At 50.8% G+C, this 20,255-nt stretch overlaps 1 protein-coding gene across 1 annotated transcript; it reads left to right on the forward strand.

Moving 5' to 3' along the window:
• Nucleotides 1-9,187: 9,187 nt before the first annotated feature.
• Spata2 (spermatogenesis associated 2) lies at nt 9,188-19,758 on the forward strand. The gene is made up of 3 exons (XM_027946447.2): nt 9,188-9,288; nt 15,550-15,984; nt 16,492-19,758. The coding sequence occupies exons 2-3, from the start codon at nt 15,649-15,651 to the stop codon at nt 17,701-17,703; spliced, it is 1,548 nt and encodes a 515-aa protein (XP_027802248.1). The 5' UTR covers nt 9,188-9,288; nt 15,550-15,648; the 3' UTR covers nt 17,704-19,758.
• Nucleotides 19,759-20,255: the final 497 nt, after the last annotated feature.

A 20,255-nucleotide genomic window follows, 5' to 3' on the forward strand; every position in this document is an offset into this window, starting at 1 on the left:
GGTATGGGAGAACCAGGAGAAATTCCTATTTTCACCACTAAGGGGCAACGGAGTGACTCACACACACCTGGCCTTCCTTATTAACAATTCTTCAAATGTTTAATGCTCCAGCCACTTATGACTTACAGTACTTAGCCTGGGTGCAAATGGAAAGGGACAGAGTCTTGGTTTGCAAAGAGCTTTAAACAGGGAGACGCTGGCATGTAAGTGTACATAAACAATAGCATTAGGTGCCCAGCATGCTGCTAGGTGTTGAAGAGAAGGCAGCAAATGATCTGATACAAACTGGAGAGACCTGGGGTGAGACGCATAAAAATGGGGCCTCATAAGTTACCAGCTCATTCACATAATTTTAGTTTCTATTATACCAAAGGTCATCCACATAATAGGTAAAAACAATGTTGATCTAGTAAGGTCTTTAGAGATAGGGTCTCACTGGCTGAATAACTAAGATTAGCAAAAACCAAACCAAAACAAAAACAACCCTGATTGAGATAAAAACTTTTTAAAGCTTTTTAAAAAATTTTTTCTTAATAGTTGTAGATAAACAGCATGCCTTTATTTTATTTGTTTATTTTTATGTGATGCTGAGGATTGAACCCAGGGCCTCACATGCGCTAGGCAACCCCTCTGAAATAGAAATTTAAATCCACCAACAAGAATAAACGGCATCCCTACCCCCAAAAAAAGAATAAACGGCACCCCAAATGGATATGGTGGCTTGAGACATTGGATAATGATAGAATGAAGTCATAAGAATTAGCAAGACATTTAAAAACTAAGTATCCAAGGGTTGTGGTGGTGCAAGGGCTGGGGATGTGGCTCAATAGTTAAGCACTCCTGGGTTCAAACTCGGTACAAAAAACAAACAGTGGGCCAGTGGCACTCACCTGTAATCCCAGCAGCTCAAGAGGCTGAGGCAGGAGGATTGTGAGTTCAAAGCCAGCCTCAGCACCTTAGTGAGGCACTAAGCAACTCAGTGAGACCCTGTCTCTAAATAAAATACAAAATAGGGCTGGGGATGTGGCTCAGTGGTCGAGTGCCTCTGAGTTCAATCCCTGGTACTCAAAAAACAAAAAAACTTAAACTAAAAATCCATATAGAAATGGGTTTCTAGGTTATTTGGTGTGCGTTTAATCTTTTTAAAATCTAATTATTTATTTTTTTAGTTGTAGATAGATGCAATACCTTTATTTTATTAATTTTTTATTATTTTTTTTAGTTCTTGATAGACCTTTATTTATTTATACGTGCTACTGAGAATTGGACCCAGTGCCTCACACATGCCAGGCAAGTGCGCTACCGCTCAGCCCCAGCCCCAGCCCAAATTTTATTTATTTTTTATGTGGTTCTGAAAATCGAACCCAGTGCCTTGCACGTGCTAAGCAAGCGCCTTACCACTGAGCTACGACCACAGCCCATGTGTGTTTAATCTTATAAGAAACTGCCAATTCAAAATGTTTACAAATATTTCCCACTGCTGCTGTAAGGGTCCGGCGAACGTTGGAGGAAGAGACCACCAAGAGACCGACTCATGCAACCGCAAAAGGGGGTTTATTGAGAATCCAGCGCGCTGGGGCTCCGTGCTCACTCAACAAGGGAGAGCAGCCCAGATCCCCGAGCAGGGGTTGAGCAGTGCTTAAGTACACTTTTTGGGGAGGGCGGGGGCTTTGCATACATCAGAGCAAATCATCATGAGGCGCAGGAAAATCAAACAACAATTCTTAAACATGATTAGTACATTCATTGGCGGGAACAGGTCAGGCGGGAGTGATAGGTCAATCCTAAGAAGGGGGGTACATTCAAACTGATTGGTTTGGGCCCTGAGATGCCTACGTGCCAAGCTGCACAGGGTCCTAGGTTATTAAACAACTAAATGGTCAGGGGGAATATCTACTGGGCAGTCCCGGGAATTGTCCTAACAGCTACAGGAATTTCAGGTTTTGGGTGTAGCATAGGAACTTAACAATACCTGGTCCTTTACATTTTAACTCAGGCTTTGCAGCTTAGAAACTTTACAATACCTGTTTTTTTTTTTTTACACTTTAACTTCAATTTCTTTTACTCTTACACCGCTAATAAGGTGTCCTTTACTCTGCATCACCACCTTTGGCAGTGGCCATTTTTATTTCAGCTGTTCTAGTGAGAGAAGGGCGGCATCCACAGGTTTCACCCTTCACAGTGATTAATGGTGATGAGTTGTCTTTCATTTGCTTATCTACTCATTTGCATGTTTTCCTTTGGGACGTATCCATTTAATTCTTTGGGTCATTTTTATTGGATCACCTTAATATTTTTTTTTTAGTTGTAGATGAACACAATACATTTATTTTATTTATTTTTATGTGGGGCTAAGGATCAAACCCAGTGCCTCACACATACTAGGCAAATGCTCTACCGCAGAGCCACAAACCCAGCCCCCCATCACCTTTTGTTCTTGAGTTTTGAGGCATTCTTTCTCAAGGAATTCCAAAAGTCTTAGTTCACTGAGTTTGAGCTTCAAATGCTTCCCCCACCCAACTGGGAATCGAACCTAGAGCCTTGTGCACGCTAAGCAAGTGCTCTACCACGGAGCTACTTTCCCAACCCTTTTTAATTTTAAGACAGGGTCTTGTGTCGAGAGCCACAGCCAAGTCGGAATGGGGCCTGGCATTTTACCAGAAGGAGTGGTTGAGAGGTGATGCCAGGGAGCCATTAAGATGATGATAATTAAGTTAAGCTGTGTATAATTGCTGTGACTGGATGATGCTGGATTGAAATGGGCTGTGTATTAAGTTGTATATGGATCCTGCTGTCTGGCAATAGGGCGGCTCCTGCTGAGTTCCCGTTGAGTTCTCAAGGAGCCCGGTTGAGGACGGGGAGAGTTCCCGTGGAGTGCGGGTGAGAGTTCGGGCAATAAAGTAGTTCCTGTTTGAACCTACAAGTGCCTCGTGGCAGCTCGGTTATTTGTGTCCAGCCAGACTGTGGCAGTCTTGCTAAATTACTGTGGTGAACCTGAGGTCTTCCTGCTTCAGCCTCCTGAATCACTGAGATTACAGGCATGCGCCACCATGCCTGGCTTACCCAGCTTTAATAATAATTATCAACTCTGGTGCTTGGGATGTAGCTCAGTGGTAGAGTGCTTGCCTAGTATGAGAACCATCCATCACCACACTGTGCAAAGGAAAAAAAGTCATTGTGACTAGTTTGTGTTAAATACTGCCTCTGCACTTGGCACCACCTAGTAGCTCATTTAATCTCTCAATCATCCTTGAAGTTACCACTAATCCCTTTGTTTGTTTGCTTGGTACTGGGGATTGAACCCAAAGCCTCTGACACGCTAAACAAGTGCCCCACCACTGACCTACACCACTAGCCCCTTTTAATTTTTGAGACAGGATCTCACCAAATTGCCCAAGCTAGCCTAGAATTTGTGATCTTCCTGCCTCAGTCTCCCAAATACCTGGTATTGCAGGTGTGCACTGCTCTGTTACTAATCCCATTTTATTGATAGGGGAATTGAAGTGCAGAGAGGTTAGATCGTTTACACAAGGTCATACAAATAAAAGTGACAGAATTGGGATCTGAACTGGGCCCTTTGACTCTACTGTGCCTTCCTGCCTACCCAGAGATAATGTTGTTGTGTAACAGAGACAACCTGGGTGTGGCTTTCCCTTGCTCCCTTCTAAGGAGTGGGGAGGACAAAGGTGTTGGATTCCTGCAAACAATCCTTTCAAACTCAATACTTGGAGAGACTATACAGGATACACCAAGAACTCATAACCTCTGGGTTACTGCTTTCAGTGCAATCAAGATTCAGCTAGGCAAGCTGGACACGGTGGTGCACACCTGTAATCCCAGCCACTCAAAGCTGAGGCAGGAGGATGGCAAGTTCAAGGCCAGCTTTGGCAATTTAGCGAGCACCCTTGAATTTAATTCTGAATACAAATATATATATATATTATTTATATATTTAAATATATTTATATTTATATATTACATATATAAATATTATATATATAAATATTATATATATATCATATATATATATATAAAATCATGTGAGCTGTTGACACTTGGCTGTGTCTGCTTGGAGGTAGGCAGAGCTGGCTGGGTCCCACTAATAACAACCCTCAAGGGGCTGGGATTCTGGCTCAGCGGTAGAGCGCTTGCCTGGTGCATGCAAGGTCCTGGGTTCGATTCTCAGCACCATATAAAATAAATAAATAAAAATAAAGGCATTGTATACAACTAAAAGGAATAAGTATTAAAAAAAATAACAGCCCTCAAGTCTGCAGTGGTACCTTTGGACTCATGGGTGTATAAAGACTTTGAACTGATTGGCAGTTGGTTTACATTTAGGGGGAAAGAAAGCCCTTTTTACTGCCTGATGGCGCTGGCTCTCAGTTCACACATGCCTTCTTTGAGGCTACAGGCTTCCACCAGGCCTGGCCCCTACCTGTGGGAGGCCACAGTGAACACCTAGCTCTAGGAGCCAGGGGGCCTCAGCCTCCCGGCAATTCATGCTACATGACAGGTCAATCCTGGGCAGCATTTATGCAGCTTACTCCTTTCTAGGCACCGGGTAAAGTTCTTCCCATGTGTTGTTCCATTCAATATGCAAAATAACCTACTGAGGAGCCCTATTTACAGGTGGATGCCACAGGCAGTGTGACTTGAGTGCATGCTCTATAACCATGAAGATGAACTAACAATGCAACTAAAATTAAGCTCCTAAAATACAGTGAGGATCCCAGGAAGAAGTCAATATCAGGAACTGATCAAAAGAAAAGAATAAGCAAGGTCTGTGTGAAAGGCCTCTCTGGGCTCTTTGCAGGGCAGAAGGAGAAAAGACTGATAATGACAGCTAATGCCAACTGAGTGTTTAGACAAGTGCTTGTGTGGACAGTTCATGTGACTTTTTTTTTTTTTTTTTTTTTGATTACTGGGGATTGAACTCGGGGGCACTTGGCCACTGAGTCACATACATAGCCCTATTTTATATTTTATTTAGAGTCAGGATCTCACTGAGTTGCTTGGTGATCCTTCTGCCTCAGCCTCCTGAGCCACTGGGATTACAGGCATGCTCAGTGAAACTTCTATTTTGATAGGTACTGTTGTTGTCTTGCCCATCTCATAGATGGACAAACTGGGGCATGGAGGGGCTTCAGTGTTTCCTCACTGAAGAATTCATGAATGCTTACTGTGAGCCAGGGACTACGTAAGACCTCATCCCACTAATTTCCAGGATTAGAATTTACTACACACCCACCTTATGTGCTTGTAGGTGGCTGAGTTTTCAGTTTTTAGGGGTTTTGTTGTAGTTTTGTTTTGGTCTGGGACTTAAGCCCAGGACCACTTAAGCACTGACCTCCATTTCTGACCCCATGTCTCCCATCCTTTTTTTTTTTTTTTTTTTTCTTTTTTAATTTTGAGACAGGGTCTTGCTAAATTGCTGAGGCTGGCTTCCACTTGCCATCCTCCTGCCTCAGCCTCCTGAGTTACGGGGAAGACACGGGTGCGCCTCCACACCCAACAGTTTCCAACTTCTGGTGCTTGCCTTTGGTTGCTTCCTTCCTCCCGCTGGAAGGAAAAGGCCCGCTCACATGCTGCCTCTCCTTGAGGCTGTCCTCACTTTGCCCTGTGAGAGTCGCTTCCCCTGCACCCTCATCCCGTTGACCACCTTCTAGTCTGGATTTCAGGTTTTTAATCCCCCCCAAGTCCTATTTTACTAAAATCTATTTCTGATGAGATTGCACACTCCGTGAGGTCAGGGGCTGGTCTGTCCTGCTCACAGCTGTACCCTTTTTCTGGTGGGGTGTTAGAGTCTGTAAACAAGTCTGGATGGCGCCTGGCAAAATGCCAGAGGGAGTGGTTTGTGAAGTTACGCCAGCGAGCCATTAAGTGTGGAGATTCCTTATTGGTTGACTGCTGTATCTAGTTTATGTTAATTAGATAAGCTGTGTGGAATGGATAAATACCGCTCCTGTCCTACAATAAACGGCTCCCACTCCTGCTGTATCAATCTACACAAGTTGCTCGTCACCCCCTGGTTACTGGCTGCGGCAGTGGGGGGTACCAGGAATTGAACCCAGAGGTGCTTAACCATTGAGCCACGTCCCCAGCCCTTTTTGTATTTTAGAGACAGGGTCTCACTGAGCTTCTCAGGGGCTAAGTTCCAGAGACTGACTTTGATCTCCAGATCCTCCTGCCTCAGCCTCCTGAGCCACTGGGATTACAGGTGCGCACCACGGTACCTGGCACAGTTGTACCGTTTTAATCCTGGCATGTTGTAGGCATTTAGGGAAATTTTGGTCAGAAAAATACAGTTGATTTCTGCTGGCTACTGAGTAGTATAGCTGTCAGGTAGTAATGACAAAACTGTATGCAAAATCGATGTAGTACTGTCCACATGCAGTCCACTGCAGGGGAAGAAGATATTAGTAAAAATCAAATAAAATGCATTTGTGCAGTGATTGAAAAAACATTTGGGCCTGTACTGCCTTCCCTAGTTGACTGGTACCCTTGGGAAATGCCTAGTGTTAGCTGGTGTTTGAACAGCAGGTCCCTTCTCCTTCCACCCACGTCGTGAGGGCTGTCTGCACCTTGCTTTGCAGGGGTGAGTGTGTGTTGGGCAGTGTGTGCACTGTCTGCTCTGGTACCTTGAAGTAGGTGGCCTGTTGTTCTTTTCCTCATGATTGGCAGTGATGCCGCAGGTCTGTGCACTTGTGTTTTTCTCTGGCAGATGCCAAGAAATCTGCCAGGTCATGGGATAGCTCTTCTGCTTCACTTTGTTCCGTACACTTCTGTATTGTTGGAAGTCATATGCTACTTTTGAGATTAAAAAGAAAACTAAAAAATAGAAAGAGGTAGGTAGGTTGTTCATGTTGTTGGCTCTTAGAAGTAGAGGTGCCTGATCACGGTCACATGACCATTATATAATCTGCTAATCATTATGTAATAAAATATGAAAAACATGCTCCCATGATTTCCACACCTCAAGGCAGAGAAATCACAAGCCTTCCCTACTCTTTTATTTGTTTTATAGTCCTGGGGCTGAACCCAGGGCTTCTCTCTCATATGCTAGGCAAGTGCTTGGCCATTGAGATGCATCCCCAGCTCTTTTTTATTTTGAGGCGGTGCTCCATAAGTTGCCGTGGCTGCTCTTGAACTTGCCACTCTCCTGCCTCCATCTCCTGTGTAGCCGGGAATACAAGCCCAAGCCACTGAACAGAGCAGACTCTAATAGGAAATGTTACTGAGTCTCCAAGACTAGGGTTTCCTACTGCTAACACCCTTCTTAAAAATCTGCTTCTATCTTGGCTGTCACAGAACCACAGAGCTGGAAGAGACTTTTTTTAGCAGTTTCAGGTGAAAATGCAATTTTCTAACATTTGCCAAAAGGAGAGTTTTGAGCTGTCAAGGCAGACACAGCTGGGGGCGGGGGTTCTCAGCTGTGTGATCACTTTGCAGCTGATTAAGAAAGGCACTTAAACCCCATCTCATAAAGTATACAAAGACCTTAAGGGGTGTCCAAGCAGCAATAGGTACATAGAGTAATTGCCACTGTTTGAAGAACTGATTCCTGGTTCTCTAAATGTTTCCCCAGAATCATGTCATGGATTCCTGAAGCCTTGCTGGCTTTAGCTGGGGTCACTAAGGTTCAGAGAAGAATCCCACAGTCAAGGAACATCTGTTGGCACCTGCTGATCAGACATGAGTGGAGCTCAGGGGAACTAGAGATGAATAAGGAACTTGGGGTCTGGTGGGGTGTTGTGTTAACTATATGTATATTCCATTGTGCTGAGAACTGAGAGAAGATTATGAAAGACAGTGTGGTGGGGACGGAAGAAAAAGGATCTTGAGAGAAATCAGAAAAAAAAACTTCAGAAAGGAAGTGAGGATTGAGCCAGGGCTGGAAGCCAAGAAGGTCGGGAAGGGAAGAGGTGAGGAAAGGCAGCCACACCAAGGCAACAGCATATGGAAGCACAGAAGCCAGGAGAGAGTGTAGTAGGTGCGGGGAGCCAAAAGCATGCTGGAGGAAGAGAACCTGGCTTGGAATGGGCAGTGAGCTTCCAATAAATGTCCGGGGTAAGTCAGATAGAATGAATAGTTCAATGGCAAATAATTTCCAGCAAGTCTTGAGTATGCTCTAGGCACTTTGCACGCACTAGGGATTTAGTGGTGAACGACAAAAGTTCAGCCCCAGGGAGCTTTCGGTCCGCGTGATGTGAAGGACTACACAAAATCCAAAAACAGGCTGTCAGGATTGATGCCAGTGTAGACCGAGCAAGTACTGCAGGTGCCTGGTGAAAAGTCACAACGCAAGGAGGCTGGTCCTCCCCCAAGCCTCACTTCCAAGTTCGGGGAAATCGAGGGCAGAGAGCGCTCATTTTTACCGGATTAAAAATGCAAAATAGAGGCTGGGGATATGGCTCAGTTGGTAGAGTGCTTGCCTAGCATGCACAAGTCCCTGGGTTCAATCCCCAGCACCACACACACACACACACAGCAAAATATATTTAGATCTTTGCTGTGTGCCAACTGCTGCACTACTGTATGTGAACTCTAATTACGGCAATCTCATGAGGCAGGCACCATCTTTCCGTTTCACAGATGAGAACGACGAGGCCCAAGGTCACACGCTAGTAAGCAGCAGCGCCCAAACCGGGACCGCGCTCGGAACCCCCACCCCAGCGGCAAACGTCGCGGCCTTCAGACTGGGTTGCAGTCTCGCGCGATTTTGGCATCTCACTCGCTCTCTTGGAGCCTCGGTATTTCCGTCTGTGAAATGTGGCCAAGGGACCCAACCCTTAGCTCCTGCTCGCTCAGGCGCAGTCTGGAGCGCAGCTCGCGGATCGTTTTGACGAGGGGCAAGTCCAGAGGCGGAGGCCGACCGGTCTCCATGACAACCCAGCCAGCCACCGTCTCGCGGCCCAGTGGCGGGCGTCACTTCCGGGTCGTCTACTTCCGGGTCCCAGCTCAGGCCGCGGCCACGGTCCCTCGGGTTCCCAGGCGGGGTTCCACGGGTTCTACGCTCGCTCTCGGGTCTGCTCCTGCCGCCGCCGCCGTCTGTAGTCTCTGCCGGCAGCGGGCAGCGACCTGTCCCCGGCCCAGCGCGCAGCCGCGGTCCAGCCTCGCCGCGGTCCCGCCTCCGCGGGGCGTCCCTTCCGGGCCGAGTGTTTCCGGGTCGCCGCTGGCCCCCGGGTCCTGGTCTCGGTTCCCGCAGCCGGCCGGAGCGGCGAGAGCCCAGCCGGCCTGGCCCCGGCGGCGGCCGCGCCCCTCTGCTTCCCTCGGCGGCGCTCAGGGGTGAGTGGGGGCGGCCGCGGGCGGAAACTGCCTCGGGGCTTCCCCGCGCCGAGGGACAGGCGGCCAGGGAGCGGGGTCCCCGCGCGGCCCGCCCCGCGGCCGGCGGAGCCCCCGGCCCGTCCTCGCGGTCGCGGTATCCGGGGCTGCCGCGCAGGCCCCCGGGACCGGCCGAGGGCGCTTGGGGCAGCCCAGGAGGAACACCCCCTCCTCGGCGACCCGGCAGGCGGGAGGACTCCGGATCCCGCCGTGGGCAGGGGCCTCACGGGGGTCTCCCACTCAGGATCTGGCGCGGACGTGGGTTTGCACGCCCTGCGTGACCTTGCATAAGGCACTTCTTTGGCACCTCAGTTGTCCCGAGTGTTAAGTGGAACGAACCTGCTCGCCGTGGATGAATGAGAGAATGCAGGTGGAGCCCGGCCTCGGGCAGACAGCAGGCGTTCCCTAGCGATGGTCCTGTTCCTCCGTTAACAAGCCGCGCGGGCCTGGGGGTGTGCCCCGGGGGAAGGGCGCTCGCTTGGCATTCGCAGAGCCCTAGATCTGTCCCCAGCACCACAAACAGCAGACCGTGGGGGAGGGCCTGGTTGTGAGGCAGGGTGTTCTGCAAAACTGATGCGGTCTCAGAGGCGGTAGGAATCGAACCCAGTATAGCTGTCGCCAGGTTCCGTTCCCTTCAGGGAGGGGACATGGTTTACTTCAGAGCCCCTTTGAGAGAGGTAGCTGTCAGGAGGGAAGCCCCCTTTTAGCTCTACTGGGTTTATATTCAGAGGCCTGGGAATATCCATCCTCTGTTGGAACATCTCTGGAGGGCAGGCAGTAGGGGTGTGGGAACCTTCTGGCGTTTCGCAGCCAGGGATGTGTCTCCGGAGCCTCCTGCTTGGAATAGTGCATGGAGGTGGGGGAGGGAGGGGTGAAACTGCTTTCCCCTGCTCCTGTGTGCAGGCCCAACCTAGGCCAGGGATGGGTAAACCTGTGGATTGGGCCGGTGCTGGGACCAAAATAGCTCTGCCTGTGCAGGGAGGGGGCCCTTCGGATGCAGCTCTGGGAGTGTTTCTGCTTGAATGGCCAGTTGAGGTAAAGCCAAGCTAATGCTTTGCTACCTAGAACCATTTCATTTCCACGCAATGGAACTTTAAACAGACAGCGCTTTCCCTTTATGTTTCAAAGATCCTCATTAGAGGGCTGGGGATGTGGCTCAAGCGGTGGCGCGCTCGCCTGGCATGCGTGCGGCCCGGGTTCGATCCTCAGCACCACATACAAACAAAGATGTTGTGTCCGCCGAAGACTAAAAAATAAATATTAAAAAAAAAAAAAAAAAGGATCCTCATTAGAAAACCCACCTCCCTGGCTGTGCAGTATCTGTCTCTTCATTGCTTTGCTTCACAAAGGGTACCCTCGATTGGGGGTGCAGGAGGTGTCACTCAGGCTGTTGGCTCTTTGTTGGGATATTCACAGAGCCCTTTCCCCCACTCCCCGCTAGCCTGGCACAGCTTGGTGTTCCAGTCCTTGGGTTGCTTAGAGAAATTACCAGCTCCTGTCACTGGGCTGTCTTGGTCTCTGTAACCAGGCTGTTTTTGCAGGGAGCATATTTTTTTGTTGTTCTTGCAGAGTGCTTGGAATAAATTGCTGGCTCTGTGCTCAGAAAAGACACCAGCTATGACCAGCCACAAGGCAGCCTGTATTCTCAGAAAATGTATTCAGCAAGGATGACGTAACTGCTTCACTGGCCGGTCTCCGGCCAGCCTCTTTCCCTAGCCCTGGAGCTTACCTCAGAGATTTGCGGCTCTCCCAACCCCATTCTGTGTGGGAAGATGGAATTTTGCTACTATAGGAATTTTTAGAACTCGACTCTGCTCAGCCTGCCATGGGGAGTTTTGCCTGAGCCAAGCCTTGCAGGAAGAGCTGTCCAGCAGTTGCAGCAGGGCCACTTGGCTGAGACACAGGCTTGTTTGATTTAGGATCAGCTCCTGGATCTATTTCTTCCTAACCTTATCACTTAGGAAAATGAGTTGGTCCTCTGAGCCTGTTTCTCTTTAATCTGGGGTTGTCATGTGAATTTCATATATTAGTCATGTACTTATTTATTTTTGCAGTGCTGGGGATTGAACCCAGGGCCTTACACAAGCTAGGCAGGTGCTCTACCACTGAGCCACATTCCCAGCACAGTTTCATTGATTTTTGAGGAACAGTTAATAGGGGGGTCCTCACATCAATCCCTTGGAAGTGAGTTGAGCAGAAGAGAACCGTGCTCTGTAGGGCCTCCTCCCCACCTGAGTTCAGATTCTGGCATTGACCCTGCCGTGCTCTGTTGATTGGGGGGGCCTGATGGCTGAGCCTTGGTTTTCTGGAGTCATTGTGAGGGAGATGCATTTAAAGTAGAAAGCCTAGTTAGTGCTTGGCACATAGTAGAACCTCACTAATTGTTGTTTGTTTTTTTTTTTCTCTTTCCTAATTATTATTATTATTATTATTATTATTATTATTATTTGTATCAGGGATTGTATCAGGGGCACTTAACCACAGAGCCACATCCACATCCCTTTTTTATTTAGAGACAGGGTCTTGATGAGTTGCTTATGGCTTTGCTGCTGAGGCTGGCTTTGAATTTGTGATCCTCCTGCCTCATCCTCCCAAGCTGCTGGGATGCTGGGATCATAGGCATGTGCCACCTTACCCAGCTCTTTAATTATCTTTTAGCATTTGTTTTCTTTCACCTTTTACCTCCCCTAGCTAGGCTGGTTCAAGAGCCTTCTTAGATGGGTTTCCCATCTGTGTTTTTAGAATTTAGAGCACAAGTTGTGACCATGCAGCAAACAAGGGTGTGGCTGTGTGATCACCAAGCAGCAGATGCTGAACTGGATGGCCGACTTGGTCAAAGGTCAGCTTCTGTGGGCTCAGGGCTGACTTCACTGGAGCAAAGTCACAGCAATATTTAGGAGGGGGCTTGATGTCCACCTTTTTTAAAAAAAAAAAAAACAAAACAGTGCTAGGGATGGAACCCAGGACGTTATGCATGGTAGGGAGGTGCTATACCCCTGATCCATATCTCCAGCCCCTTGATATCCTTTTAATGTATTTTTTAAAATTTCTATTTGGTATTTGATAAGGACCTAGTTGCTGAGGCTGGCCTTGAATTTGCAATCCTCCTGCCTCAGTCTCCCAAGTCACTGGGATTATAGGAGTGTGTTACCATGCCCAGTAGTTGTAGATGGACTGCATGCTTTTATTTTGCTTACTTATTTATTTTTAAATACTTTTCCAGTTGTAGATGGACATAATACCTTTATTTTATTTATTTGTTTATTTTTATGTGGTGCTGGGGATCGAACCCAGTGCCTCACACATGCTAGGCAAGTGCTCTACCACTGAGCCACCACCCAGCCCTGATATCCTTTTTAAATGGTTCTCAACTGTACCAAAAAAAAAAAAGAAAAAACAAATAAACAACAACAACAACAAAAAAACAGTTCCTGGGACCAGAGGCAGATTGGAATCTTTTCTTAGACAAATTAAAAACAGTAAATGCAAATGTCATTTCTTAGGTGTCTTCTCTTGGGATAGAATAATTTCTGTTTTTCAAGAGTGCATAGGTACTTTGATTCTGGACGCTGAGTTCTTCTAGCTAGAACTCGGGGCAAGATGTATCTTTGATTTCTGGCCTCTTCCCTCCCTCTCCCCCCTGCCCCCGTGTCCAGCCATGGGCCTGGCGGAAGGTGGGCACTGTGCAGAGAGCTGTCAGATGTGGGATTATGGAGTGGCCAAGGAGCATGGCGTCGGGCCAGAAGGCCAGGCCTGGAGTCATGGGTTCTCCTCTGCTGGCCTTGAGCTGCTTGTGTCACGTCCTGCCATCTTTTGGAGCCCATTCTTCTCTCTTCTGTTGCCCTGTCAGAATTCTTGGGGGTACTAACAAGAAAATAAAGGGGCAGAGTCACAGTAGTGCACATCCTTTCTTCATTCATTTCTCCTGTTTTACCAAGGCCCGTTGCGTGCCAGGGTCTGCGAGCACTGTGGTGGGTAACAGCCGCGGTCCTTGCCTCTGTGGAGCTTGCCAGGTAGTGGGGGAGGTGAAGAGACGAGGTAGTAAATGAACAAATAGAGTTGATCATTTCAGACTGTCGCATGACAGGGACTCCTTGAGAGGAGGGGCAGGGAGGGCCTTGAGGGGTGACATTTGAGCTGAGACCTGAATGGTGAGGTAGCCAGCTATGGGAAGACTCAAAGAGAGCACACAGAAGGAGCAGATGTGGGGGTCCTGAGACAGACGTGAGCTGGGTCTTTTTGAGAGCAGATGGAGATCCGTGTGGATGGAGCTTGGGGAGAGGGAGGCTGTGTGGCAGGTGAGCCGGAGCGTGATCACATGGCATCTTCGACCCCTGTCAGGAGCCAAAAGTTCATCTGCCTCCTGTGCTTCCAGCCTTGTCTCTGCCTGTGGCACTGGAGTCTTTGGGCAAGGCAGTGGGCAGGAGAAGATGGCCTCTCTGTGTCCCTAGTTTTACCACACACTGCACCTCTCACCCTGCTGTTAATACCCCAGGAGTCTCCCCAAAACTGAAGTTCGACGGTGGCACATTGAGTTGACCTTGATAGTTGCCTGGCTCCATGGCCTTCAGGACTCGCTGAGGGACTCCACGGCTCTGTCCAATTGGGTTACTTACAGCTTTCTCCCTAGTCTCTTGCCACTCACGGCCAGTCCGTGGTATCCAGAAGCACATGTTCTGCCTGGGCTGTGTGGAGGTGACCTTACGAGCAAGATGCTCATGGTCCTGCACTCATGGAACTTCTGGTCAGAAAGGAGAGTGTGGAAATGCAGTCACCGCCCCGCTGAAGAGGTTCGCCCTCTATCTTGCCTTCTGGAGGAAGTTGGCCTCTTGGGCAAAGCCCCTTCCCAGAGCAGGAGCAGCAGCCGAGGGCCTCCTTGGAGCTGGCGCTCTGTGAAGAGCTTGCTGTGCTGCTCATGTAGGTTGCTCACACTGACCTTGGACCCAGAGGTTGAGTGATTCATGGAATGACCTGGGGCAGCCCCAGGTTTCCCGCCCAGGCAGCCTGGCTCTGATTCCATGTTTGGGATAAGTCCAGTTTGCCCCAGAACTGTGGCAACAAGAGCATTGCTGGGTATGTACTGCTCTGTTGACCAGTGGTGGAGCAGTTAGCACGACCCTGTGCATGCTGTGTCCTGGCTCAGCTCAGTCGTTGGCTCCCAACAGAGTGCCGTAATCGCCTGATTTTTGTTGGTGGGGGTACCAGGCACTGAACCCCAGGGGCTTAACTGCTGAGCCACAACCCCCAACCCTTTTTATTTTTTATGTTGAGACAGGGTCTCAGGGTCTCACTAAGGTGCTTAGGGCTTTGCTAAGTTGCTGAGGCTGCCCTGGAACTCGCAGTCCTCCTGTCTCAGCCTCCTGAGCTGCTGGCCCAGAGTGCTCCACGGCTGGCTAAATAGGAGCCTATGTGCTCTTTGAGGCCTGGGGTCCGGCCTGGGTGTGTCTGCAGCTCCACCCTGCCTCTGCCCCACTGCTGCCTGGCCAGCCTCCTTTGTGTCGGCGTGCCCAGCGCCTTCCTGCATCGGAGAGCAGGGTGTGCTGGAGCAGGGCCTGGACTCGAGCGCATTGCTGGTTCTGATCCAAGTCCTGCTTCCAGGAGTCTGCAGCCCTGGGCGAGTGTCCTGCCATCTGACCTCTGCTCGCCCCATGCTTCCATCACCCACCTCAGCCGCTGCCCCCTTGTCCTTCAGGGGGCTGTCGCTGCTTCAGGGGCTCTCCTGAACTCCCTGCCCCTGCAGGTCCAGGGAGGGCCACCTCCACTTGCCTGAGCCTCTGCTCCAGCATGCTCCTCAGAGGTGTCCTGGGAGCTCAGCAGAGGCAAGGGCTGTGTCTGTCCTCTTCACTGTCACTTTGTATCTAGTACCCGCAAATGTGCTGACTGAGCTAGCAGACAGGGACCCAGATCTCGTGGTGCCCAGGGAAGCCCAGGCCACTCATGGTGGTTTTTGCATTTGTTTTCTTTGGTACCAGGGATTGAACCCAGGGGTGCTTAACCACTGAGCCACGTCTCCAGCCCTTTTTATGTTTTATTTTGAGACAGGGTCTCGCTAAGTTGCTGAGGTTGGCTTGGAACTTGTGGTCCTTCTGCCGCCGCCTCCAAGCCACTGGGATGACAGGTGTGCATCACCTGCCCAGCCAACTTGTGGTGTTTGGCCTCGGTGGTTGGAAGGTGGCACATGGACTGTTTCCAGGAGTGACCTGCTGCTTGCTCCTCCCCTTCCAGAGTACTCCCTGGTCCCGGCCGGCAGCATGGCAGTGCTTTTAGTGACGCCCCTGCGTCCAGCCCAGAAGCCATGGAGGAGATAAGGTAGCCCCTGAGCAGATGGGGAGGCCCAGCTCAATGGATACAAAATACAAAGATGACTTATTTCGCAAGTACGTGCAGTTCCACGAGAGCAAAGTGGACGCCACCCCCAGCAAGCCGCGGCCCGGCAGTGATGAGCACCTGCGGGTGGCGGCCTCGACCCTGCTCAGCCTGCACAAGGTGGATCCCTTTTATCGATTCCGGCTGATCCAGTTCTACGAGGTGGTGGAGAGCTCCCTGCGTGCGCTCAGCTCTTCCAGCCTGCGGGCCCTGCACTGCGCCTTCAGCCTGCTGGAGACCGTGGCCATCAACCTCTTCCTCTACCCGTGGAAGAAGGAGTTCCGCAGCATCAAGGTGAGGCCAGGGCCGGGGGCTGCACTGCCTTCTTTCTCCTTGCCCCTTCCAGAGGGCCAGTGTCCCTGGGGCCCCTGCCCCCCACCCCTGCTCTCAGAGCCCCCGGTTTCAAGCAGGCTGAGAGCTGGTTTGGACTCAGTGGTCCCAGTGGTGGTGGGGCAGAGAGGGTAGCAGGGAGGGCACTGGAGGGCACCAGGTCAGGCGGTTAAGACTGCTGTGCTCTTCAGAGCTTCGCAGAAAAGCCAGGAGGGAATGCTTTCTGCCTAGAGCTAAATCCCCTCTCTCCACCCATGTTTGTCTTTGCTTCTTGTCATGTGGACCAGAGTCTTTGTACCCTGCAGAGAAAGTGCTGGCCGGCAGCAGCCTCTGCCTCCGCAGGGGAGCGGGAGTCCCTCCGCTTCCCACTGCCCCTCACCCACCTCAGGCCTGAGCCTTCGCTGCTCTGCGGTCTCTGGTCTTTGGGTGCCTCTGAGCAACACCCGCCTCTTCTCCCTTCCTCCTCCCTAGACCTACACAGGCCCTTTTGTCTACTACGTCAAGTCGGCGCTGCTGGAAGAGGACGTCCAGGCCATCCTCAGCCACCTGGGCTACGTGCCTGAGCTGGGGGCTGCGTACAGGCTCAAGGAGTTCGTGGAGACCCTGCAGGTGAAGATGGTCTCCTTCGAGCTCTTTCTAGCCAAGGTCGAGTGCGAGCAGATGCTGGAGATCCACTCGCAGGTGAAGGACAAGGGCTACTCGGAGCTGGACGTGGTGCGCGAGCGCAAGAGCAGCACGGAGGACGTGCGCGGCTGCTCGGATGCGCTGCGGCGGCGGGCTGAGGGCAGGGAGCACCTGACCACGTCCATGGCCCGTGTGGCCCTCCAGAAGTCTGCCAGCGAGCGGGCAGCCAAGGACTACTGCAAGCCCCGTGTGACCAAGCCGTCCAGGTCCGTGGACGCCTATGACAGCTACCGCGAGAGCAGGAAGCCACCCCCAAAGGCCTCGCTGAGCTTGCGGAGGGAGCCCGTGGTCACAGACCTAGGGGACGGCCTGGAGGACGAGATCATCCGCCCATCCCCCTCACTCCTGACCATGTCCAGCTCCCCCCACGGCAGTCCAGATGACCTTCCACCCACCTCCCCCAACAATGGCCTCGGTCTGCTGCGCAGCACGTACTTCTCCGCTCAGGATGACGTGGATCTGTACACGGACTCGGAACCCAGGGCCACCTACCGCAGGCAGGACGCTCTGCGACAGGATGTGTGGCTGGTCAGAAATGATGCCCACCCCCTCTACCACAAGCGCTCACCCCCCGCCAAAGAGTCCGCCCTCTCCAAGTGCCAAAACTGCGGCCTGTCCTGCAGCTCCTCCCTCTGCCAGCGCTGCGACAGCCTGCTCGTCTGTCCTCCGGCCTCCAAGCCCAGCGCCTTCCCCAGCAAGGCCTCTGCCCACGATATGTCTCTGCGGGAGAAGTATGCAAGCCAGACTCAGGGCTTCGACCGGTTGCCACCCCTCCACTCGAAGCCCAAGCCCTCCGCCACCGCCACCTCCCGCTGCGGCTTCTGCAACCGCCCAGGTGCCACCAATACCTGCACCCAGTGTTCAAAAGTCTCCTGCGACACCTGCCTCAGCGCCTACCATTACGACCCCTGCTGCAAAAAGAATGAGCTGCACAAGTTCATACCCAACAACCAGCTGAACTACAAGTCGACGCAGTTCTCCCATCTCGTGTACAGATAGACCCCCTGCACTTCCCCCTACAAGGGCTACGCCACTGACCTTCCGGTTCCTGGTGAAGAAGTGTGAAGCTGCTCAGAGCAGAGCTGCTGCACTTGACTCCCTGGGTGGTGGGACCAGCCGGCTTCCCCGCCTGAGCGCTCACTTACGACTCACTGCAGCTGTCTGCAAGGGAGAGGGTGACACTTCCGTTCAGATTCTTTTGGCTGATCACTCCCTGTTCAGCTGGGTTCGGGTTTTATTTTTCCTTTCAAGAGGGTTTCTGTCCTGGGACTGCCCCGCCCACTGCGAAGCCAGCTTGGACTGGGAAAGACCCTTTGGGTCGTGTCCAAGTGTCCACTTGAAGCAGCGAGCTAGAGGCCTGTTGGCTTGTGAAATGAGCCCTCCTGCCACACTGGGCCTCTCCTGATGGCTCACGCCGTTGGCCATCCTGCTCCCAAGTACAAGGATCCCCAGCCAGAGCCCTGCTCCCTGCCTCCGCAGGTGTCCAAGGAAAGCCGAGTCCAGTATGAGCTGAACTTCCTCTTGTTGCCACCGCAGCTCAGTCCCGTGGTGTTTGTGAACGTCACCCCACACGTTGGAATGTGGGCTTCCCACGGCAGGACAGGCTCCTCCCTTTCTGTTGTTTGCACACATCCCTCGGACTGTACTGTAAATAGATATTTTTGAGATTTATTTTTAAATAAATATTCAACTTGCTATGTGTTTCAAAGCGGTTAAAAATTGATTATGTAGCTATTTATAAAAATGCCCTGGGTTCTTTATAGTCTTCCAAGGAGGCCTCGGGCCCTTTTCTCTGTGTCTTCCACTCACTGGGGTGGAATGGCGAGTTGGGGCAGGGGAGGGACAGAGACGATGTCCCTTTTTCTGGAGTTGGTGGAGGGCCACTGTCTTCCCTACAGTACACGCTATACACCTACCTCCAGTTGCATTTAGGGGGTGAGCACCGGCGCTGAGGTCCGCGCCTGTAGACTGCAGGGCAGTCAGGATGATTCAGGGACCTCAGCCTTTGCTGTCCCTCGTCCTTGGCTCTGCCGAGTGACCTCACACTCCAAAGTTCTCAAGTCGCATTTAGAGGGAAAGTCACTTGGGTTTCCTGTCACCCATCCATCTCGGTCCTCTTCACAAGTGTCCAGGACTCACCTGCAACATTTGCGATCTTTTTGCACTATAAGTGGGCAGGAGTCGGCGTTGCCCACCAGACGGCCGCCAGCCTCAGCCGCACCTGCGCACAGCCACGCCCGAAGGCCCCTTGACTCCACGTGGGAATCACCGACCTCGGGATTTTCCTTTTGGGGGTGCAAAGCAGGAGTGGGACAAGAATTTGAAAATAGATCACTTTTGTGAACTAATAATATATTTTAGCCATAAGTGTTTGTGATGTGCCCACTTAAGGGATTTATGTGCAGTGGGTTTTTCTGGGAGAAAGAGGTATTCAGCTCTTGAGCAGGGTTTAAATCTGGCTGAATCCTGAGGCCACTGTGAATTTGCCGACGTTCTTCCAACTCTGTGGAGTGATTTTAAGGTTTTCCAATCTTCTCTGGCTGTTTTTACACACCTGGTAGATCACATGTAGATACGCGATGTGTACATAAAGCTGAGTTTCCACCCCCTGATCCCAGACCAGCCGAGCTGGGGGTTCATCTTGATGTTCTTCCTTTTCACATTTCAGAACTGGCAATGCCTGGCCCACTCCTGAGAGCTCTAGTTTTCTAGTTTTCCGTTTCCAGATTGTTCCAGCATTACAGTAACTTAGCCAACCGTGATGCCACGTAATTTACAGTGGACAGAAGCAGGTGTGACCAGGTGTCCTAGGAAGACAAAGTCCAGTGTCCCTACCATCACGGAACTACTGTGCTCAGAGACTGGAATAGGAAATACTGTAACCGTGCTCCTTCTTGGTGTGTACCTTACTGTATGAGGTTGCTGTGATTGAGATAGTTAAATATATGCTAATTCAAAAATGCAGATGTTTTACATTTGATTTCTACCAAGAGTTGAAATGTTGAGAGATAATTTTAAAAAATAATAATAAAGTGTCTTCCATTGTTAAATGAAGTGTGTGTTTTTCTTTCTTTCTTTTTTTTTTTTGACCTGTGTGCTCCCCACTTGCAAGTGTGGGTTGCTCTGCTTCAGTTCTTTAATGACAGGACTAAAATTTTTCCGCTCCATGAAGCTGACAAGTAATACCCAGCAGTGGAGTGAGGCGCCTGTCTGCTGAGACTGTCCACGCGGGATGTTGCCACAGCCCATGGGGCTGAGGGCTGAGGGCGGAACTCGGGGTAGAACGCTCATTTAGAACATGAGGCCCTGGGTTCCATCTCCAGACCTGGGGGGAATACCCAAAAGAAAGAGAAAGAATCCCAGTTATTCTGTGAGATAAGCTCTGTCAGGGCTGGGGATATGGCTCCGTTGCTAGAATGCTTGCCTAGCATGCCCAAGGCCCTGGGTTCAATCCCCAGCCCCACCAGAAACAAACAGATGGGAAGACAGGGCACGGTTGAGCCACGCCTTCCCAGGGCATGACTCTTGTACTCCAAGACTAAGGCGTACGG

The sequence above is a fragment of the Marmota flaviventris genome, chromosome 2 (genome assembly GCF_047511675.1).
Source record: "Marmota flaviventris isolate mMarFla1 chromosome 2, mMarFla1.hap1, whole genome shotgun sequence".
NCBI classification, from domain to species: domain Eukaryota; kingdom Metazoa; phylum Chordata; class Mammalia; order Rodentia; family Sciuridae; genus Marmota; species Marmota flaviventris.

Excerpts from the sequence above, each read along its gene's own strand:
- Spata2 (XM_027946447.2), top strand. The coding sequence starts at position 15,649 with ATGGGGAGGCCCAGCTCAATGGATACAAAATACAAAGATGACTTATTT. Across the intron at positions 15,985-16,491 it reads AGGAGTTCCGCAGCATCAAG|ACCTACACAGGCCCTTTTGT; the intron begins GTGAGGCCAGGG and ends CCTCCTCCCTAG.